The sequence below is a fragment of the Mytilus californianus genome, unplaced genomic scaffold (genome assembly GCF_021869535.1).
Source record: "Mytilus californianus isolate M0D057914Y unplaced genomic scaffold, xbMytCali1.0.p SCAF_1, whole genome shotgun sequence".
NCBI lineage: Eukaryota > Metazoa > Mollusca > Bivalvia > Mytilida > Mytilidae > Mytilus > Mytilus californianus.
Window position 1 is genome coordinate 126,613,603 of NW_026262581.1, and position 21,496 is coordinate 126,635,098.

General features: G+C 33.1%; 1 protein-coding gene across 1 annotated transcript in view; it reads left to right on the forward strand.

The window, feature by feature from the left end:
• LOC127733237 (HEAT repeat-containing protein 1-like) overlaps nucleotides 1-21,496 on the forward strand; it is an 81,525-nt gene that overhangs the window by 22,275 nt on the left and 37,754 nt on the right. The window contains exons 10-17 of the mRNA XM_052242548.1: nucleotides 388-607; nucleotides 5,263-5,355; nucleotides 5,884-5,969; nucleotides 6,469-6,662; nucleotides 8,627-8,799; nucleotides 18,755-18,901; nucleotides 20,627-20,780; nucleotides 21,262-21,410. Of these exons, the coding sequence (XP_052098508.1) occupies nucleotides 388-607; nucleotides 5,263-5,355; nucleotides 5,884-5,969; nucleotides 6,469-6,662; nucleotides 8,627-8,799; nucleotides 18,755-18,901; nucleotides 20,627-20,780; nucleotides 21,262-21,410 (1,216 nt within the window). The remainder of the gene's footprint in view (nucleotides 1-387; nucleotides 608-5,262; nucleotides 5,356-5,883; nucleotides 5,970-6,468; nucleotides 6,663-8,626; nucleotides 8,800-18,754; nucleotides 18,902-20,626; nucleotides 20,781-21,261; nucleotides 21,411-21,496) is intronic.

The following is a 21,496-nucleotide window of genomic DNA, read 5'->3' on the forward strand; positions in this document are numbered from 1 at the left end:
GACTGGTTTTTTTTTACCCCAAATAATATGGAACAATATATGAAGCCCTCAAGAGGTATTGTCATACAAATAATGGGAAATATTAATACAGTTACACAAAGAAAAAAAAGTAAATAGGAGATTTTTCGGAACAAAGCAAAGACTAAATTCATATCAGATGTTGTAGCATATTTCTGAATTCTATGAATGTGATATGATGCATGTGTTTTGGTCAAAGAATTATTTTCTTCTCTCTCAATGGCAGATAAGGATGATGTTTTCAATTTGTAATAAAAATGCCATAATACCAATTTTCTATTTTCTCCTTGACGAAAAGATTTCTAATTTAGAAAAAGGATGACATACATTTCATTGTTTCATGTGAACATTTATCAATATTTATTTTAGATACCCCAAGGCAGTTGACAGAAGTATGGAAGACATTCTACAGAATGCAGAATCTGACAAGACAAGAGAGTTAATGGAACAATTTATGAATCAGATGGTATTTTCTGTACAACACCATCTTGTACCAGAATCAAGTGCCAGTCTGACATTATCATTAAACCATCGTCTACCAACAGTCAGACAGAAAGCTACTGAGTATTTATTGAAAAATCTTGAGGAGGTAAGATTACATAGTCACTTAAAGTAAACTAATCTTTTCAATTTGGATGATGTGAGGTTTTATAAATCTAACTAATGCTGATTGGGGAGTCCATTAGTTCATCAGTTTGTTCATTCATCTATTCATCCATACTTCCATACCACTTTTTAGCTCACCTGACCCGAAGGGTCAAGTGAGCTTTTCTCATCACTTGGCGTCCGTCGTCGTTAGCTTTTTACAAAAATCTTCTCCTCTGAAACCACTGGGCCAAATTTAAACAAACTTGGCCACAATCATCCTTAGGGTATCTAGTTTAAAAAATGTGTCCGATGACCCCGCCAACCAACCAAGATGGCCGCCATGGCTAAAAATAGAACATAGGGGTAAAATGTAGATTTTGGCTTATATCTCTGAAACCAAAGCATTTAGAGTAAATCTGACACAGGGTAAAACTGATCATCAGGTCAAGATCTATCTGCCTTGAAATTTTCAGACAAATCTGACAACCTGTTGTTGGGTTGCTGCCCCTGAATTGGTAATTTTAAGGAAATTTTGCAGTTTTTGGTTATTATCTTGAATATTATTATAGATAGAGATAAACTGTAAACAGCAATAATGTTCAGCAAAGTAAGATCTACAAATAAGTTGTCATGACCAAAATTGTCAGTCAACCCCTTTAGGAGTTATTGCCATTAATAGTCAATTTTTAACAATTTTTCGTAAATTTTTGTAATCTTTTACAAAACTCTTCTTCTCTGAAACTACTGATACAAATTTAACCAAACTTGGCCATAATCATTATTAGGGTATCTAGTTTGAAAAATTTGTCCGATGACCCCGCCTTCCAACCATCATGGCCAACTTAGTTAAAAATAGAACATAGGGGTAAAATGCAGTTTTTGGTTTATATCTCTGAAACTAAAGCATTTAGAGCAAATCTGACAGGTGGCAAAAATGTTCATCAGATTTAGGTTTATCTGCCCTGAAATTTTCAGACAATTCCGACTACCCGTTGTTGGGTTGCTGCCCCTGAGTTAGTAATTTTACAAAAATTTAGCAGTTTTTTGTTATTATCTTAGATATCATTATAAGATCTAATATCTAATACTATTAATTATGATTTTAACCTTATTTTACATGATTTCCAAAGCATCAGTAAATACAGGTGAGCGACACAGGCTCTTGAGAGCCTCTAGTTTAATACCCCAGCCAAAGCTGAGGGGGCATTAAGTTTTTCCCTTGTCCTTCTGTATGTCCGTCCGTACGTCCCAAAGTTTGGTTTCTGTTCTGTATCTTTTGTTTGCCTCGACCAAATGTTATGAAACTTATACACAATGGTTATTACCATAAAATACAGGACAAGTTTGAATTTTGGTGGTGTCACTTTTACCGTAGTACAGTTATGTCTGTTTGCAAATGAAAAAATTGATGAATTTTTTTGTTTATGTTCTGTTACTTTAGTTTGCCTTAACCAAATGTTATGAAGAATACTTATTACCACAAAACTCAGATCAAGTACAAATTTTGGTTCTTCAGTTATGTCCCTTTATAAATTTATATGATATGCAAGCAGGGGCAGCATCTGTGTCCCATGGACACATTCCCCATTTATTTATATCTGCAAGTGCTCCTAAACCACTGGACAGAATTTGGTGAAACCATCATATAATCCATTATCTTTTTACATTATATATCAGCAACTCCTTCTAAACCCAATATTAGATTTTAAATTTTTATTAGAATATTCGAATATGTCCATATAGTGTAATTGTGCACATTATTTTTTTTTTTTTAATTATTTTTGGAGTTTCCTTAAGCTTTAATCATAGAAGTTGCCATTGTTTTATGTTGGAACAGGCAGTTAAATCATTTTGTGAGCTTTGTTCCGAATACTTCTAGTATAAAAAAATTATTCGATAAATGCTGATACAACTTGACGAAAAAAACAGGGTACTATAGATACTAAAGAAAATAGAATAGTAAAAAAATTATGCATACCATGCTAATATTTATCATTAACAACAATACACCAGAAGTGGTTTGGAAATTACTGGAAGAAAAAAATTGTCTAAAGTAAATATAAGTCTTCAGAAGAGAGATTGAGAGAGAGTAAAAGCTTATAGAGGAAACAAGTTCTTGTAAAATAACAACTGTGTAAAAGTGGTAGTTGTCCCCAGCGCAACACGTTACGGTGGACATTGAAACACAGGGCGTCTGTCCGGTCTTGTTAGCGCTTTCATGTGTACAATTATTGCCAGATTTTTATAAAACTTATATCATAGGTTTATATATAAGCAATGTCTTGGAGAAGTTCGAAAATCAGTGCCGATCACTTATTTTTAAAAGAGTTATGCACCTTGGAAACATTAGTTATATGGAAAATTGCATTGTAAGCGCTCTCATCTGTTCAATTCTTGCCAGATTTTTATGAAATTTATATCAGCAATGTCTTTGACAAGTTTGAAAATCAGTACCGATCAATTATTTTTAAAAGAGTTATGTCCCTTGGAAACATTAAATATATGGAAAATTGCATTGTTAGCTCTCTCATGTGTACAATTCTTGTCAGAATTTTATGAAGTTAAATCATAGCTTTATATTAGCAATGTCTTTGACAAGTTCGACAATCAGTGACTATCAATAATTTCTAAAAGAGTTATTGCCCTTGGAAATATTAATTAGATGAAAAATTGCCTTATGAGCGCTCTAATGTGTACAATTCTTACCAAATTTTTATGAAATTTATATCAGTGTTCTCCCCAGGCCGTTTTAGCGTCGCGGCACCGAGACGCTATATTTTTTTCCCGTGATGCTATAATAATTTCCGCGACGCTATAATTATTTTGAGGATGCTATTTTTCTTGTCTCTATATCGCAAAACCATGTCCTAAATTTTGAACTTTCATCTAATTGCCGCTTGTGATCATAAAAATTATATCACCTTTAATTGTAATCCCTTCAAGTGGGATGATAGAGGCAATTTAGGGTGATTAAATAGGTGTTAATTGCCCTGTGGCTGATAACTGAATGGATACGAATACCCCAAGCTGACACTTGTGACATGACTAATACCACGTGGTCTAATCGCAAATTTCTACATGGAGAAAATGTAATCAGAAGATCGAAAAACAATTCGAAATCTACGTTTGCATAATCCAAATATTCAAAGATACAAACGATTTCTCTCTTTAGAAAAGAGGTTAGGTCGTATATTTTTACAACTTTTAAAAAATTACTTTCTTTCATTTCCGGTACTACTAGTTAATCGAGAGCGTATATTAAACATTTTGATTTTGAGTTAAATAAGTTTGATACTTCTTTAGAAAGAGATCATAATTGGCTTTAGTTAATGTTTCATCCATTTAATGCATTAAAAGCGTCATATTCATTCCCAATCTCTTGTCAAACATTGTTTATTTTTCGTAAATTTTTCTTCCGCCACCATTGACATATTTGTGTAAACTGCGGATCGGAACCGGACCAGATATGACAAAATTCCGCATTTTTACGATAATAACTATAGATGCACAAATGGAACAGTAGACAGAAAAAAATGATCACAAAAAACTACGCATTCCACACTCATTAACAGACTATTTATTAGATATCTTTGCTAAAAGTATTCTTTTTGAAATTACATTGAAATATACTGACTAAAGTAGCTTAACTTTGTTAAAAATATATATCATTTTGATATAAAGAAACAACTGGGACTAATTCATTGAGTACCATGAAACAATGAATTTCATAGACATTATAAAGAAAAATGTTTTTTAATAGAAATTTTATTGCTATATGATTCTTTCTCTTCCCTTTTTATATAAAAAACAGTTCTTTTTTTTTTGCTAGATATTTAGTATTGTATATATATATATATACAGGTTGTACTATAATAAACTATTCATTCATTCATATAGTTGAGTAGGTAGGGTAACTGGAACCACACATATATTTTTTTTTGGCCCAAGAGGAAAAAAATAATTCTGTAACAAGAAATGAATACAGAAAACATAAGCTGAAACAACTGTTATCATGGTTAAAGTTTAATTGTATTCTTAGTTATGAATTGAACAATATAAACATATATAACATAAAGGAAATAGAGCATCGCCACGACGCGTCAAATGACATTGAAAAAAAATAGTTTATTTTTTTACGCAAAATGTGATGCTATCCAAAATTTCTGGGGAGAACACTGTATATTATAGGTTTATATCATCAATGTCTTTGACGAGTTCAAAAATCAGTGCCGATTAATTATCTTTAACAGAGTTAGGCCCCTTGGAAATATTGATTATATGGAAAATTGCATTGTCAGCATTCTCATGTGTACAATTATTGACAGAATTTTATGAAACTTATATCATAGGTTTATATCAGCAATGTCTATGACACTTCCGAAAATAAGTGCTGATCAAATATTTTTAAGGAGTTATGCCTCTTTGAAATATTAATTATAATGGAAGTCACATTGCATTTGCTCTGAAGCCTTCATTTCTCTAAGATATTAATAAAAAGTTTTAAAGAAATTTACTGATTTGGGTTAATAAGGATAATTTTACTATCATTTCATCATAGACATAACTCCATTTGAGTTCTGTAACATTGTTACTAGGTCTGTTTCTGAATATAAATTAGAATTTTTAATCATAACAATTGAATTATACTTATTTTAGGCACCAGATGATGACTTTGTCAATGATGTCTTACTGAACCGCCTGAGGGATGACGATAAAGATGTTGTCAAAGCTGCTTTGGAATCAGGATCAGTATGTATTCTTGAGGTTTTATCAAAATATCTTAAAAGTATGAAGTGGTCACAAATGAGTATAACAATTTGTGGTATGATTGTCAATGAGAACTATCTACCAAAGTTCAAAGGTCAAGAATATACATTGGCAAGTCACTGTACAATGTTCAAAATAAGACAAGGACCCACACTAGAAAACAGGTTACAAAGTTACCTGTATTCTTGACCATGTGATACTAGGTGTAAGAAAGACCTTTTTTTTAGAAAAAAAATACTTTTAATTCAAAAATTGAATGCGATGTTTTTAATTATGCAAAAATTGTTGCTGGATAAACATCACAATGATTAAAACTCTGCTAAACATTTACAAGAATCAGATTAAGTTAAGTATTAGTATTCTTTTTTCAAGATTAGCATTGATAAATGCATGAATTAAATTACTATATTCTTAGGTTTAATTTACATAAGACATCATCACAAACAAAACAAAAACAAAGTTACATAGCGAATGAAATTACTGTTAATAGTTAAAGACTTTTTTCTTTAGAAAATATGGGATTTGGTGACAGAGAAGGATGAATTGATGAAAGTATTAAAACTGTTGTTAGAGAAGGTGGATAGAGATTCTGGGTGGTAAGATTATTATAAAGATATCAAAACAAGGTTCTGTTCAGTATTTGTTTTAAGAAATAATCAAAAAGTATAATCCCAAGAATTGTTACTGTTAAAGCAGAAAATGTAAATAATAAAATCATAAAATAAAAAAAAATTGGAATCATCACTCACGTCGTATTAATAATGATATTTTACTATGAATATAAGAAAACCTATGGTATAAGTCATTGAGAAAGCAATCCAACAAAAGTTCCCAATATAATTCAAGAAAACTGATTATTTTTGAAAAGGAGCAAATTTAATCCTTGGAATACAATTTTATTTCAATAGATTTAAAATTTAGATAAAATTTCATCCTTCATAAATTCATAAATATATTTAATAGAACATTCATCACCATCTCTTAATGCAAGTATAATAGATTTTTTACCCCAATAAAATTATGTATATAAGTACCTGTTAATTAAGTTCAGTCAGAATAATTTTGGAATATATGGGTTTTTTTTTTAATTTCCAGGAAAGATATGATGTTGTCAATACTAGAAGTTCTCTGTAGCTGTGAAGAAGATAAAGATGATGATCAGATATTACTAACGTTATTTCCATTTTTCCTGATCACTGATTGGAAAGGATATGAACATGTGGCGTTCATCCTTAATTCACCTTTGGCTAAGAGACATAAACTTTTAAAACATGTCAGCCAGACATGGGGTAATTGAAATATGTAATTGTAATTGGCTGTAATTAATTACAATTTCTCAAGTAATTGAATGTAATGTGTAATTGAGCATTTTTTCAATTACAAGTAATTGAAAGTAATGATTTACAAAGCCAAAAATGTCTGTAATTGACAATTACTTTTCAATTACAACTCAATTACATTTGAAATTTGGGATCAGAAAGATTGAATCTTGTGTTTTCTCACAAAAATTATGAAAAGCCATGACCTTAGCAAATGTAGTTAGCTGACAAATCAAAGCCTACACAGTATACCTTCTGTAATTACACAACCATGGAAGATTTTTTATTTTGAAATGAATGAACAAAAAATAAAAAAAAAAATATTGTAGAAACATGCCATAATATGTGTTTAAAAGAAACCATTAGTAAGTCATTGTCTTATACCTTAATTAGCTTGTTACCTACATGTATATTCAGATTGATATTGTTAGACATTGATTTAGCATAATCAATTTGAAAGGTCATCAGTAAATCAATAAATATAACCTCTGGCTATTTGTTTTATCATAAACTATATAATGACTGTTTTTACAACAGTTATGTTAACATGCTAAACAGGTGTTAAGCCCATTAGAGAGAGATAAATATACCCCTAGGTACATGATTCTTTTTTAAATTAATTAATTGTGATTAAAACTACATTATATTTTTAAAAAAGTCAGACTTTCTAAATCATTTCTTTAGGGAAAATAATTTTAATAAGTTGTGTGATCAAAATAAAAAAATAAAATTTTATCTATAGGACTCTCTTGTATCATTTTCAACGAAATACATTAAAACATAAAATTTCAATAGGTAATTAAACAAAAATTAATATTTTCCAAATATTGAATAAGGCTTTTTATTATTTTGCACATTAAATTAAACCAGACATCTAGTCCTAACGATTCCTGATAGACAAAGTATTATGTGCACTTCAGATTTATGTTTCTTTTTTCTTTATTCCCGTAACACAGCAGATATTTAACTTTTACTCTTCTTTGATACTGGCTGAATTTGAAAATAGTCACTGTAGATCTCATTTGTTATTACTATAAAGCAATGTATGATAATTATGTACATATGATAGAATAAATGCATGTTCTAAATTTTCCTTTCAAAAGTAATTGAAGTAATTAATTACATTTGCCAAGTAATTGGAAAGTAATTAATTACATTGTCAAAAAAAGTCAAATGTAATGTGTAATTTAATTGAAGATTTTGTAATTGTAATTGAATGTAATTAATTACTTTCAAAAGTAATTGACCCCATGTCTGATGTCAGCAAAAGTAAGTTAGCAATTACTATAGTGGTGCCTTATAGGCCGTTTTTTCCTCCCAAATCTAAAGTCTTTTTTACAGAGAATATACATGGACCTGTTGCCCAAAATAAGACCACACATATTTTACTTTAATAATTTGACTGGTAATTATATACAACAATATTTTATGGGATACATGGAAATATTTAAGGGCTATTCCAGAAAAAAATGTATGTGGTGGTTGGAAGGCAGTTTGTTTCAGCACCCACCACCCATACAATTATAATTCAGAATCATAGTGCATTATAGTGTGAAAAGTTGCTCTGATATCCATCACCCATGTATTATTAAAACAAAGTGCCCCCATCCCCCCATACATATTTTTCTGGAAAAGCCGTAAGGTTACAGTACACATACAGACCTATCTTTTTACATAATTTTGATCTTTTATACATTCTCTGTTTAAAAGACTTCATTTACTATGATTTTTAATTTAATCTACTCTATAGGGTGAACACCTCATTATAATTGAAGACCCTTTTGTGAAATACTGGTTTTACAGTTTTATATTATACTAGAATGTTGTTCAAAATCATAAACAAGTGTAATCAGTTATCAAAATTGCATAATTGATGCTAATTTAAAGTCCTTCAATTATATTTCAATCTTTGATTAATTCCATTTTTTACATAGGTGTACAGAAAACATCTGGTTCACCTATCAAATCACCAAAATCACCAAAATCACCCAAATCTCACAGGAAGAAGAAAATTGAATATAAAGGAGATGATAATCTTGCAGAAAATATGATTGACAGTTTTGGACATGGATTGATGGCTTGTACTGAACAGCAGAGAGATAATATGGTATATGATAAACTTCATATTTATATTATTAAATTAAAGAGTTGATTCTTTGAGCTTATGTCCCTTGACCTTTCAACTTCTAGGAAATATTTGTATATTCAAATTATTAATGCTTTGTACACTCATATATTATACCCCTTACAGATAGCTAGAGTGTATGATGCAATCATCTTGTATGTCCTTTCCAAAACATTTGTTACATTTTACCTTCTGGTTAAAAGAATGGTTTGATATTTGGTCTAAAACTACAATGTTGAATTATACCATGCAAGACATTTTCAGAGATGCTGCCAGTCATTTCCTGTTGGGCAATATTTTGATTTTATTTTTAAACCCACCAAGGATATCGGTTATTCGTCAATGTATCGTAAGGATTGGGTATATAGTAATGAGTGGGGGATATAGTAATAAGTGGGTATATAGTAATAAGTGGGTATATAGTAATGAGTGGGTATATAGTAATGAGTGGGTATATAGTAATGCGTGGGGATATAGTAATGAGGGGGTATATAGTAATGAGTGGGTATATAGTAATGAGTGGGGTATATAGTAATGAATGGGGATATAGTAATGAGTGGGTATATAGTAATGAGTGGGGGATATAGTAATAAGTGGGTATATAGTAATAAGTGGGTATATAGTAATGAGTGGGTATATAGTAATGAGTGGGTATATAGTAAGGATTGGGTATATAGTAATGAGTGGGTATATAGTAATGAGTGGGGATATAGTAATGAGTGGGGATATAGTAATGAGTGGGTATATAGTAATGAGTGGATATATAGTAATGAGTGGGGATATAGTAATGAGTGGAGATATAGTAATGAGTGGATATATAGTAATGAGTGGGGATATAGTAATGAGTGGAGATATAGTAATGAGTGGGTATATAGTAAGGATTGGGTATATAGTAATGAGTGGGGTATATAGTAATGGATGGGGATATAGTAATGAGTGGGTATATAGTAATGAATGGGGATATAGTAATGAGTGGGGATATAGTAATGAGTGGGGATATAGTAATGAGTGGGGATATAGTAATGAGTGGGTATATAGTAAGGAGTGGGGATATAGTAATGAGTGGGGATATAGTAACGAGTGGGGATATAGTAATGAGTGGGTATATAGTAAGGATTGGGTATATAGTAATGAGTGGAGATATAGTAATGAGTGGGTATATAGTAATGAGTGGGTATATAGTAATGAGGGGGTATATAGTAATGAGTGGGGATATAGTAATGAGTGGGTATATAGTAATGAGGTGGGTATATAGTAATGAGTGGGGATATAGTAATGAGTGGGTATACAGTAATGAGTGGGGATATAGTAATGAGTGGGTATATAGTAAGGAGTGAGTATATAGTGATGAGTGGGTATATAGTGATGAGTGGGTATATAGTGATGAGTGGGGATATAGTAATGCGTGGGGATATAGTAATGAGTGGGGATATAGTAATGAGTGGGTATATAGTAAGGATTGGGTATATAGTAATGCGTGGGGATATAGTAATGAGTGGGTATATAGTAATGAGTGGGTATATAGTAATGAGTGGGGATATAGTAATGAGTGGGGATATAGTAATGAGTGGGTATATAGTAAGGATTGGGTATATAGTAATGCGTGGGGATATAGTAATGAGTGGGTATATAGTAATGAGTGGGTATATAGTAATGAGTGGGGATATAGTAATGAGTGGGGATATAGTAATGAGTGGGTATATAGTAAGGATTGGGTATATAGTAATGAGGGGGTATATAGTAATGAGTGGGTATATAGTAATGAGTGGGTATATAGTAATGAGTGGGGATATAGTAATGCATGGGGATATTGTAATGAGTGGGGATATAGTAATGAGTGGGTATATAGTAATGAGTGGGTATATAGTAAGGAGTGGGTATATAGTAATGAGGGGGTATATAGTAATGAGTGGGTATGTAGTAAGGAGTGGGTATATAGTAATGAGGTGGGATATAGTAATGAGTGGGGATATAGTAATGAGTGGGTATATAGTAATGAGTGGGTATATAGTAAGGAGTGGGTATATAGTAATGAGTGGGGATATAGTAATGAGTGGAGATATAGTGATGAGTGGGTATATAGTAAGGATTGGGTATATAGTAATGAGTGGGGTATATAGTAATGAATGGGGATATAGTAATGAGTGGGTATATAGTAATGAATGGGGATATAGTAATGAGTGGGGATATAGTAATGAGTGGGGATATAGTAATGAGTGGGGATATAGTAATGAGTGGGGATATAGTAATGAGTGGGGATATAGTAACGAGTGGGGATATAGTAATGAGTGGGTATATAGTAAGGATTGGGTATATAGTAATGAGTGGAGATATAGTAATGAGTGGGTATATAGTAATGAGTGGGTATATAGTAATGAGGGGGTATATAGTAATGAGTGGGGATATAGTAATGAGTGGGTATATAGTAATGAGTGGGTATATAGTAATGAGTGGGGATATAGTAATGAGTGGGTATACAGTAATGAGTGGGGATATAGTAATGAGTGGGTATATAGTAAGGAGTGAGTATATAGTGATGAGTGGGTATATAGTGATGAGTGGGTATATAGTGATGAGTGGGTATATAGTGATGAGTGGGGATATAGTAATGCGTGGGGATATAGTAATGAGTGGGGATATAGTAATGAGTGGGTATATAGTAAGGATTGGGTATATAGTAATGCGTGGGGATATAGTAATGAGTGGGTATATAGTAATGAGTGGGTATATAGTAATGAGTGGGGATATAGTAATGAGTGGGGATATAGTAATGAGTGGGTATATAGTAAGGATTGGGTATATAGTAATGAGGGGGTATATAGTAATGAGTGGGTATATAGTAAGGATTGGGTATATAGTAATGAGTGGGGATATAGTAACGAGTGGGGATATAGTAATGAGTGGGTATATAGTAAGGATTGGGTATATAGTAATGAGTGGAGATATAGTAATGAGTGGGTATATAGTAATGGGTGGGTATATAGTAATGAGGGGGTATATAGTAATGAGTGGGGATATAGTAATGAGTGGGTATATAGTAATGAGTGGGTATATAGTAATGAGTGGGGATATAGTAATGAGTGGGTATACAGTAATGAGTGGGGATATAGTAATGAGTGGGTATATAGTAAGGAGTGAGTATATAGTGATGAGTGGGTATATAGTGATGAGTGGGTATATAGTGATGAGTGGGGATATAGTAATGCGTGGGGATATAGTAATGAGTGGGGATATAGTAATGAGTGGGTATATAGTAAGGATTGGGTATATAGTAATGCGTGGGGATATAGTAATGAGTGGGTATATAGTAATGAGTGGGTATATAGTAATGAGTGGGGATATAGTAATGAGTGGGGATATAGTAATGAGTGGGTATATAGTAAGGATTGGGTATATAGTAATGCGTGGGGATATAGTAATGAGTGGGTATATAGTAATGAGTGGGTATATAGTAATGAGTGGGGATATAGTAATGAGTGGGGATATAGTAATGAGTGGGTATATAGTAAGGATTGGGTATATAGTAATGAGGGGGTATATAGTAATGAGTGGGTATATAGTAATGAGTGGGTATATAGTAATGAGTGGGGATATAGTAATGCATGGGGATATTGTAATGAGTGGGGATATAGTAATGAGTGGGTATATAGTAATGAGTGGGTATATAGTAAGGAGTGGGTATATAGTAATGAGGGGGTATATAGTAATGAGTGGGTATGTAGTAAGGAGTGGGTATATAGTAATGAGGTGGGATATAGTAATGAGTGGGGATATAGTAATGAGTGGGTATATAGTAAGGAGTGGGTATATAGTAAGGAGTGGGTATATAGTAATGAGTGGGGATATAGTAATGAGTGGAGATATAGTGATGAGTGGGTATATAGTAAGGATTGGGTATATAGTAATGAGTGGGGTATATAGTAATGAATGGGGATATAGTAATGAGTGGGTATATAGTAATGAATGGGGATATAGTAATGAGTGGGGATATAGTAATGAGTGGGGATATAGTAATGAGTGGGGATATAGTAATGAGTGGGTATATAGTAAGGAGTGGGGATATAGTAATGAGTGGGGATATAGTAACGAGTGGGTATATAGTAATGAGTGGGGATATAGTAATGAGTGGGTATATAGTTAGGATTGGGTATATAGTAATGAGTGGGTATATAGTAATGAGTGGGTATATAGTAATGAGTGGGTATATAGTAAGGATTGGGTATATAGTAAGGATTGGGTATATAGTAATGAGTGGGTATATAGTAAGGATTGGGTATATAGTAAGGAGTGACTAAGGAGTGGGTATATAGTAATGAGTGGGTATATAGTAATGATTGGGGATATAGTAATGAGTGGGTATATAGTAATGAGTGGGTATATAGTAAGGATTGGGTATATAGTAAGGATCGGGTATATAGTATTGAGTGGGTATATAGTAATGAGGGGGTATATAGTAAGGAGTGGGTATATAGTAATGAGTGGGTATATAGTAAGGAGTGGGGATATAGTAATGAGTGGGGATATAGTAAGGATTGGGTATATAGTAAGGATTGGGTATATAGTAATGAGGGGGTATATAGTAATGAGTGGGTATCTAGTAATGAGTGGGTATATAGTAAGGATTGGGGATATAGTAATGAGTGGGGATATAGTAAGGATTGGGGATATAGTAATGAGTGGGGATATAGTAAGGATTGGGTATATAGTAAGGATTGGGTATATAGTAATGAGTGGGTATATAGTAATGAGTGGGTATATAGTAATGAGTGGGGATATAGTAATGAGTGGGGATATAGTAATGAGTGGGTATATAGTAAGGATTGGGTATATAGTAATGAGTGGGGATATAGTAATGAATGGGTATATAGTAATGAGTGGGTATATAGTAAGGATTGGGTATATAGTAAGGATTGGGTATATAGTAATGAGTGGGTATATAGTAAGGAGTGGGTATATAGTAATGAGTGGGTATATAGTAATGAGTGGGTATATAGTAATGAGTGGGTATATAGTAATGAGGGGGTATACAGTAATGAGTGGGTATATAGTAATGAGTGGGGGTATAGTAATGAAGGGGTATATAGTAATGAGTGGGGATATAGTAAGGAGTGGAGATATAGTAATGGGTGGGGATATAGTAATGAGTGGGTATATAGTAAGGAGTGGGTATATAGTAATGAGTGGGGATATAGTAATCAGTGGGTATATAGTAAGGATTGGGTATATAGTAATGAGTGGGTATATAGTAATGAGTGGGTATATAGTAATGAGTGGGTATATAGTAATGAGTGGGTATATAGTAATGATTGGGGATATAGTAATGAGTGGGTATATAGTAATGAGTGGGTATATAGTAAGGATTGGGTATATAGTAATGAGTGGGTATATAGTAATGAGTGGGTATATAGTAAGGATTTGGTATATAGTATTGAGTGGGTATATAGTAATGAGGGGGTATATAGTAAGGAGTGGGTATATAGTAATGAGTGGGTATAAAGTAAGGAGTGGGGATATAGTAATGAGTGGGGATATAGTAAGGATTGGGTATATAGTAAGGAGTGGGTATATAGTAATGAGTGGATATATAGTAATGAGTGGGGATATAGTAATGCGTGGGGATATAGTAATGAGTGGGGATATAGTAATGAGTGGGTATATAGTAAGGAATCGGTATCTAGTAATGAGTGGGTATATAGTAATGAGTAGGGATATAGTAATGCGTGGGGATATAGTAATGAGTGGGGATATAGTAATGAGTGGGTATATAGTAATGAGTGGGGATATAGTAATGAGTGGGTATATAGTAATGAGGGGGTATATAGTAATGAGTGGGTATCTAGTAATGAGTGGGTATATAGTAATGAGTGGGGATATAGTAATGCGTGGGGATATAGTAATGAGTGGGGATATAGTAATGAGTGGGTATATAGTAATGAGTGGGTATATAGTAATGAGTGGGTATATAGTAATGAGGGGGTATATAGTAATGAGTGGGTATATAGTAATGAGTGGGGATATAGTAATGAAGGGGTATATAGTAATGAGTAGGGATATAGTAAGGAGTGGAGATATAGTAATGGGTGGGGATATAGTAATGAGTGGGTATATAGTAAGGAGTGGGTATATAGTAATGAGTGGGGATATAGTAATCAGTGGGTATATAGTAAGGATTGGGTATATAGTAATGAGTGGGTATATAGTAATGAGTGGGTATATAGTAATGAGTGGGTATATAGTAATGAGTGGGTATATAGTAATGATTGGGGATATAGTAATGAGTGGGTATATAGTAATGAGTGGGTATATAGTAAGGATTGGGTATATAGTAATGAGTGGGTATATAGTAATGAGTGGGTATATAGTAAGGATTTGGTATATAGTATTTAGTGGGTATATAGTAATGAGGGGGTATATAGTAAGGAGTGGGTATATAGTAATGAGTGGGTATAAAGTAAGGAGTGGGGATATAGTAATGAGTGGGGATATAGTAAGGATTCGGTATATAGTAAGGATTGGGTATATAGTAATGAGTGGGTATATAGTAATGAGTGGGTATATAGTAATGAGTGGGGATATAGTAATGCGTGGGGATATAGTAATGAGTGGGTATATAGTAAGGAGTGGGTATCTAGTAATGAGTGGGTATATAGTAATGAGTGGGGAAATAGTAATGCGTGGGGATATAGTAATGAGTGGGGATATAGTAATGAGTGGGTATATAGTAATGAGTGGGGATATAGTAATGAGTGGGTATATAGTAATGAGGGGGTATATAGTAATGAGTGGGTATCTAGTAATGAGTGGGTATATAGTAATGAGTGGGGATATAGTAATGCGTGGGGATATAGTAATGAGTGGGGATATAGTAATGAGTGGGTATATAGTAATGAGTGGGTATATAGTAATGAGTGGGGATATAGTAATGAGTGGGGATAGAGTAATGAGTGGGTATATAGTAATGAGTGGGTAAATAGTAATGAGTGGGGATATAGTAAGGATTGGGGATATAGTAATGAGTGGGGATATAGTAAGGATTGGGGATATAGTAATGAGTGGGGATATAGTAATGAATGGGTATATAGTAATGAGTGGGTATATAGTAATGAGTGGGTAAATAGTAATGAGTGGGGATATAGTAAGGATTGGGGATATAGTAATGAGTGGGGATATAGTAAGGATTGGGGATATAGTAATGAGTGGGGATATAGTAATGAATGGGTATATAGTAATGAGTGGGTATATAGTAAGGATTGGGTATATAGTAAGGATTGGGTATATAGTAATGAGTGGGTATATAGTAAGGAGTGGGTATATAGTAATGAGTGGGTATATAGTAATGAGTGGGTATATAGTAATGAGTGGGTATATAGTAATGAGGGATATATAGTAATGAGTGGGTATATAGTAATGAGTGGGGATATAGTAATGAAGGGGTATATAGTAATGAGTGGGGATATAGTAAGGAGTGGAGATATAGTAATGGGTGGGGATATAGTAATGAGTGGGTATATAGTAAGGAGTGGGTATATAGTAATGAGTGGGGATATAGTAATGAGTGGGTATATAGTAAGGATTGGGTATATAGTAATGATTGGGTATATAGTAATGAGTGGGTATATAGTAATGAGTGGGTATATAGTAATGAGTGGGTATATAGTAATGAGTGGGTAAATAGTAAGGATTGGGTATATAGTAAGGATTGGGTATATAGTAATGAGTGGGTATATAGTAAGGTGTGACTAAGGAGTGGGTATATAGTAATGAGTTGGTATATAGTAATGAGTGGGTATATAGTAATGAGTTGGTATATAGTAATGAGTGGGTATATAGTAAGGATTGGGTATATAGTAAGGATTGGGTATATAGTATTGAGTGGGTATATAGTAATGAGTGGGGATATAGTAATGAGGGGGGATATAGTAATGAGTGGGGATATAGTAATGAGTGGGGATATAGTAATGAGTGGGGATATAGTAAGGAGTGGGGATATAGTAATGAGTGGGGATATAGTAAGGATTGGGTATATAGTAAGGAGTGGGTATATAGTAAGGATTGGGTATATAGTAATGAGTGGGTATATAGTAATGAGTGGGTATATAGTAAGGATTGGGTATATAGTAATGAGTGGGAATATAGTAATGAGTGGGTATATAGTAAGGAGTGGGTATATAGTAATGAATGGGTATATAGTAAGGATTTGGTATATAGTAATGAGTGGGTATATAGTAATGAGTGGGGATATAGTTATGAGTGGGGATATAGTAATGAGTGGGTATATAGTAAGGATTGGGTATATAGTAATGAGTGGGGATATAGTAATTAGTGGGGATATAGTAATGAGTGGGTATATAGTAATGAGTGGGTATATAGTAATGAGTGTGTATATAGTAATGAGTGGGTATATAGTAAGGATTGGGTATATTGTAATTAGTGGGTATATAGTAAGGAGTGGGGATATAGTAATGAGTGGGTATATAGTAAGGATTGGGTATATAGTAATGAGTGGGTATATAGTAAGGATTTGGTATATAGTAATGAGTGGGTATATAGTAATGCGTGGGTATATAGTAATGAGTGGGTATATATGGGTATATAGTAATGAGTGGGTATATAGTAATGAGTGGGTATATAGTAAGGATTGGGGATATAGTAATGAGTGGGGATATAGTAATGAGTAGGGATATAGTAATGCGTGGTATATAGTAATGAGTGGGTATATAGTAATGAGTGGAGATATAGTAATGAGTGGGGATATAGTAATGAGTGGGGATATAGTAATGAGTGGTATATAGTAATGAGTGGGGATATAGTAATGAGTGGGGATATAGTAATGAGTGGGGATATAGTAATGAGGGGGGATATAGTAATGAGGGGGGATATAGTAATGAGTGGGTATATAGTAATGCGTGGGGATATAGTAATGAGTCGGGATATAGTAAGGAGTGGGGATATAGTAATGAGGGGGGATATAGTAATGAGTAGGTGTATAGTAATGAGTGGTATATAGTAATGAGTGGGTATATAGTAAGGATTGGGTATATAGTATTGAGTGGGTATATAGTAATGAGTGGGTATATAGTAAGGAGTGGGTATATAGTAAGGAGTGGGGATATAGTTATGCGTGGGGATATGGTAATGGGTGGGTATATAGTAAGGATTGGGTATATAGTAATGAGTGGGGATATAGTAATGAGTGGGTATATAGTAAGGATTGGGTATATAGTAATGAGTGGGGATATAGTAATGAGTGGGTATATAGTAATGAGTGGGTATATAGTAAGGATTGGGTATATAGTAATGAGTGGGTATATAGTAATGAGTGGGTATATAGTTAGGAGTGGGGATATAGTAATGAGTGGGTATATAGTAAGGAGTGGGGATATAGTAATGAGTGGGTATATAGTAAGGAGTGGGGATATAGTAATGAGTGGGTATATAGTAAGGAGTGGGGATATAGTAATGAGTGGGTATATAGTAAGGAGTGGGGATATAGTAATGAGTGGGTATATAGTAATGAGTGGGTGTATGTTGCACAACCTTATGTGTTACTCCTTGCTATCAATTATCATTGTGGATTTCAACTGTCAGATATTAAAAACAAAATGTAAAAAATCTGGTACTGCCACAGACAGCCATTAAATATTTTGAATGCATAGGCAGGAACATTAAACCCCAGCAAAGTAACAAACTTTATCATTCCGTGTCCAGTATAATGATAAGGAAAATATAATGTTGACATTTTACATAAAAATTGATTTTTCCTGTTCTATTCGTTGTTTTTTAGTTTTTCATGCGATTTGTCTCCTGAACATCATTCACTCATATTGTTACTGTCTTCTTTGTTTAACTCTAAATAATTGGTTTGTCTCTATCTGTGAAATTTACCCAAAAAAATTGTACTTGACAAATCATACTGGATTCTATGTTTTTATTTCAGATTATTGAATGGATGAGTGCAGACTTAGAATGTAGAGGGCAGTGTTTCATACTTATGATACTCGACCAATTATTAACTTTGGTGAAAACCCAGAAGGAAAAGGCATTTATCTGTCTACAGATACTCCACATGATAAAGAAACTGGAGGTAGGTTTAAATGTCTTGTTATAATGTTTTAGGTTTTCACTGTCATACTGGAATTTGGTTAAATTATTAAAACATGTGGTTGTCAGAAAAGATATGTTTATATTTGAATATTTGATGTAATGTGTTCAGGGCTTCCCCTGGGTCAATTTTCTTTTTCGCCACCTCTTTTGCCAAAACAATACATTTTTCGCCACTTTCATTTTTTTTTCAGCAACTAAAATAAACATATATATATATATATATATATGTTTCGTTTAAGATTCTTTCCAACAACAACAAAAAGTCAGTTTGCCACATTGTTATTATGATTCTACATATCTATAGTCAATGACGTAAAACTATGCTTCAAACAAGCGCATTGCTAAAACGATCGCAAAGAACCAGCTTCAAAACAGTTATTTCTATCAAAGTTAAAGGATAAAGTTTAAAGTCAGAGATTTTTCTTACTTTAGAAAATATTTTGTCAGTTTTCTTTTCCGGACCATCGTCAAAAGCAAAAGTCGAGACATAAAACTATGCTTCAAACACGTGATTTGCTGTACCCACTTCAAAACAATTATTTCTATCAAAGTTGTAAATAAATAATTTAGGTGACATGTGACGCCATTTAACCACACCATTTTATTATACAATACCATCAACACCTTTATTAATAAGTCCTTTGTTGCCGATAGCCATAAAATGCAATCAGCTGATTATTTATTTTCTATCAAAATCATAACGAGTTCAAGGTGAATTCCCGGTATTGCCTGATCAGGAAAAAAGTCTGAGAAACCTGAAAAAAAGTAAACAAGATGGACTGACGAAGTTGAACCGTTATATTTCTGTCGCCAAATTCTTTCGCCAATAATGAATTTTAATCGCCACAATTTTTATTTTTTCCCAAAAATGCGAAAATGGCAACCGCCAGCAAAAACCCTGAATGTATCAGATTCACGTGCTTCTCTGAAATCAAAAGAATTCTTGGCGTACGTTAATTATCTGGCCTTTGTCAAAACATATCTAAATATTAAAGGTCATGTTTAGCTGACTAACATACTTCATAAGACTGGTAAAAAATGTAGTACAGTTCCCTGAACTCTAAAAATAGATAAGTAACTGGAGTCGTCAATGAGAGAGCTCGTATAGTGTTAACTGGAGCCATCAATGAGACAGCTGGTTCAGTGTTAACAGTAGCAATTAATGAAATGTCTGCTCCAGTTTAAACAGGAGCATTCAATGGGACAGCTGGTCCAGTGTTAACAGGAGCAATCAATGAGACAGTTGGTCTAGTGTTAACAGGAGCAATCAATGAGACAGCTGGTCCATTGTTAACAGGAACAATCAATGAGACAGCTGGTTCAGTGTTAACAGGAACAGTTCATCAATGAGACAGGTGATCCAGTGTTAACAGGAGCAATCAATGAGACAGCTGGTCCATTGTTAACAGGAACAATCAATGAGACAGCTGGTTCAGTGTTAACAGGAACAATCAATGAGACAGCTGGTTCAGTGTTAACAGCAACAGTTCATCAACGAGACAGGTGATCCAGTGTTAACAGGAACAATCAATGAGACAGGATATCCAGTGTTAACAGGAGCAATCAATGAGACAGTTGGCCCATTGTTTACAGCAATTGCTATTTTGTTGAATTGTAAAAAAGAGTAGAATGTTGATATTTAACAAGTTATACATATAATACTACTACAAAAAAGAATGTTAAGTAAGATTTTATAATGTTACAGATTGAGGGTGATGGAGAAATAACAACAATCAGTAAAGCTATAAACTCCACCTGTAATCAGATATTTAATGGAAAGACGATTAGTTTCACCCTTGTACTGTCTGTCTTAAACAGGATGATGGCAGCTATTACCTTACCTAAAAAGCTCAAGGATGGTAAATAGATTTTTTTTAAATGTGACCGAACTTTCCTTGTAGACACCAATTTTCATGGTCGTAGGATTTTTTATTTTTATTTATATTATTTTGTTGTTTAATAGGAAATCATAAATTCGGGATTTTAAACTGAGGAAATATCACAATAAATGGACAATTTGTATTGTGGTAGTTTATTTATCGACCACAAAATCCTCAAAATTTGGTTAATCAGGTGATTTTTTCTAAGTGTTAAACATATCAAGTTTAACAGTGAAAGAATGGGAATATATGTAAATGTAAAAGCTTTTTTTATCCATTGAATGATTAGATTCAAAACTCTATGGTTATAGCCATAAAAATCTTATAATTTAGAATTGTCTTTGATATCAAATATAAGTTTTTCATAATACAATTGCTATTCAAAGATTTGTCTGAATAAAATCATGGATTTATCATTAGAGTACACAAAATCTTGAACTGGAGTTTTGATTTATTTCAGTAAATTACTGGTGTTACCATGGTAATAAAAATGCAGAAGATCAGATTCTTGTTGTGTTAGTGGAAATGTTTGATTATATATTAGACAAAGCGACCCAGGCATTACCTTGTTCAGAGTCATTCAGAGATTTATTTACAGAGACTGTTGAGGTTAGTAAGTCTTAACTTGATCGTGAGACTTTGCATGTAAATTCTTTTTATAATCATTGTTCATTGCCATTTAGAAATCTAATCTC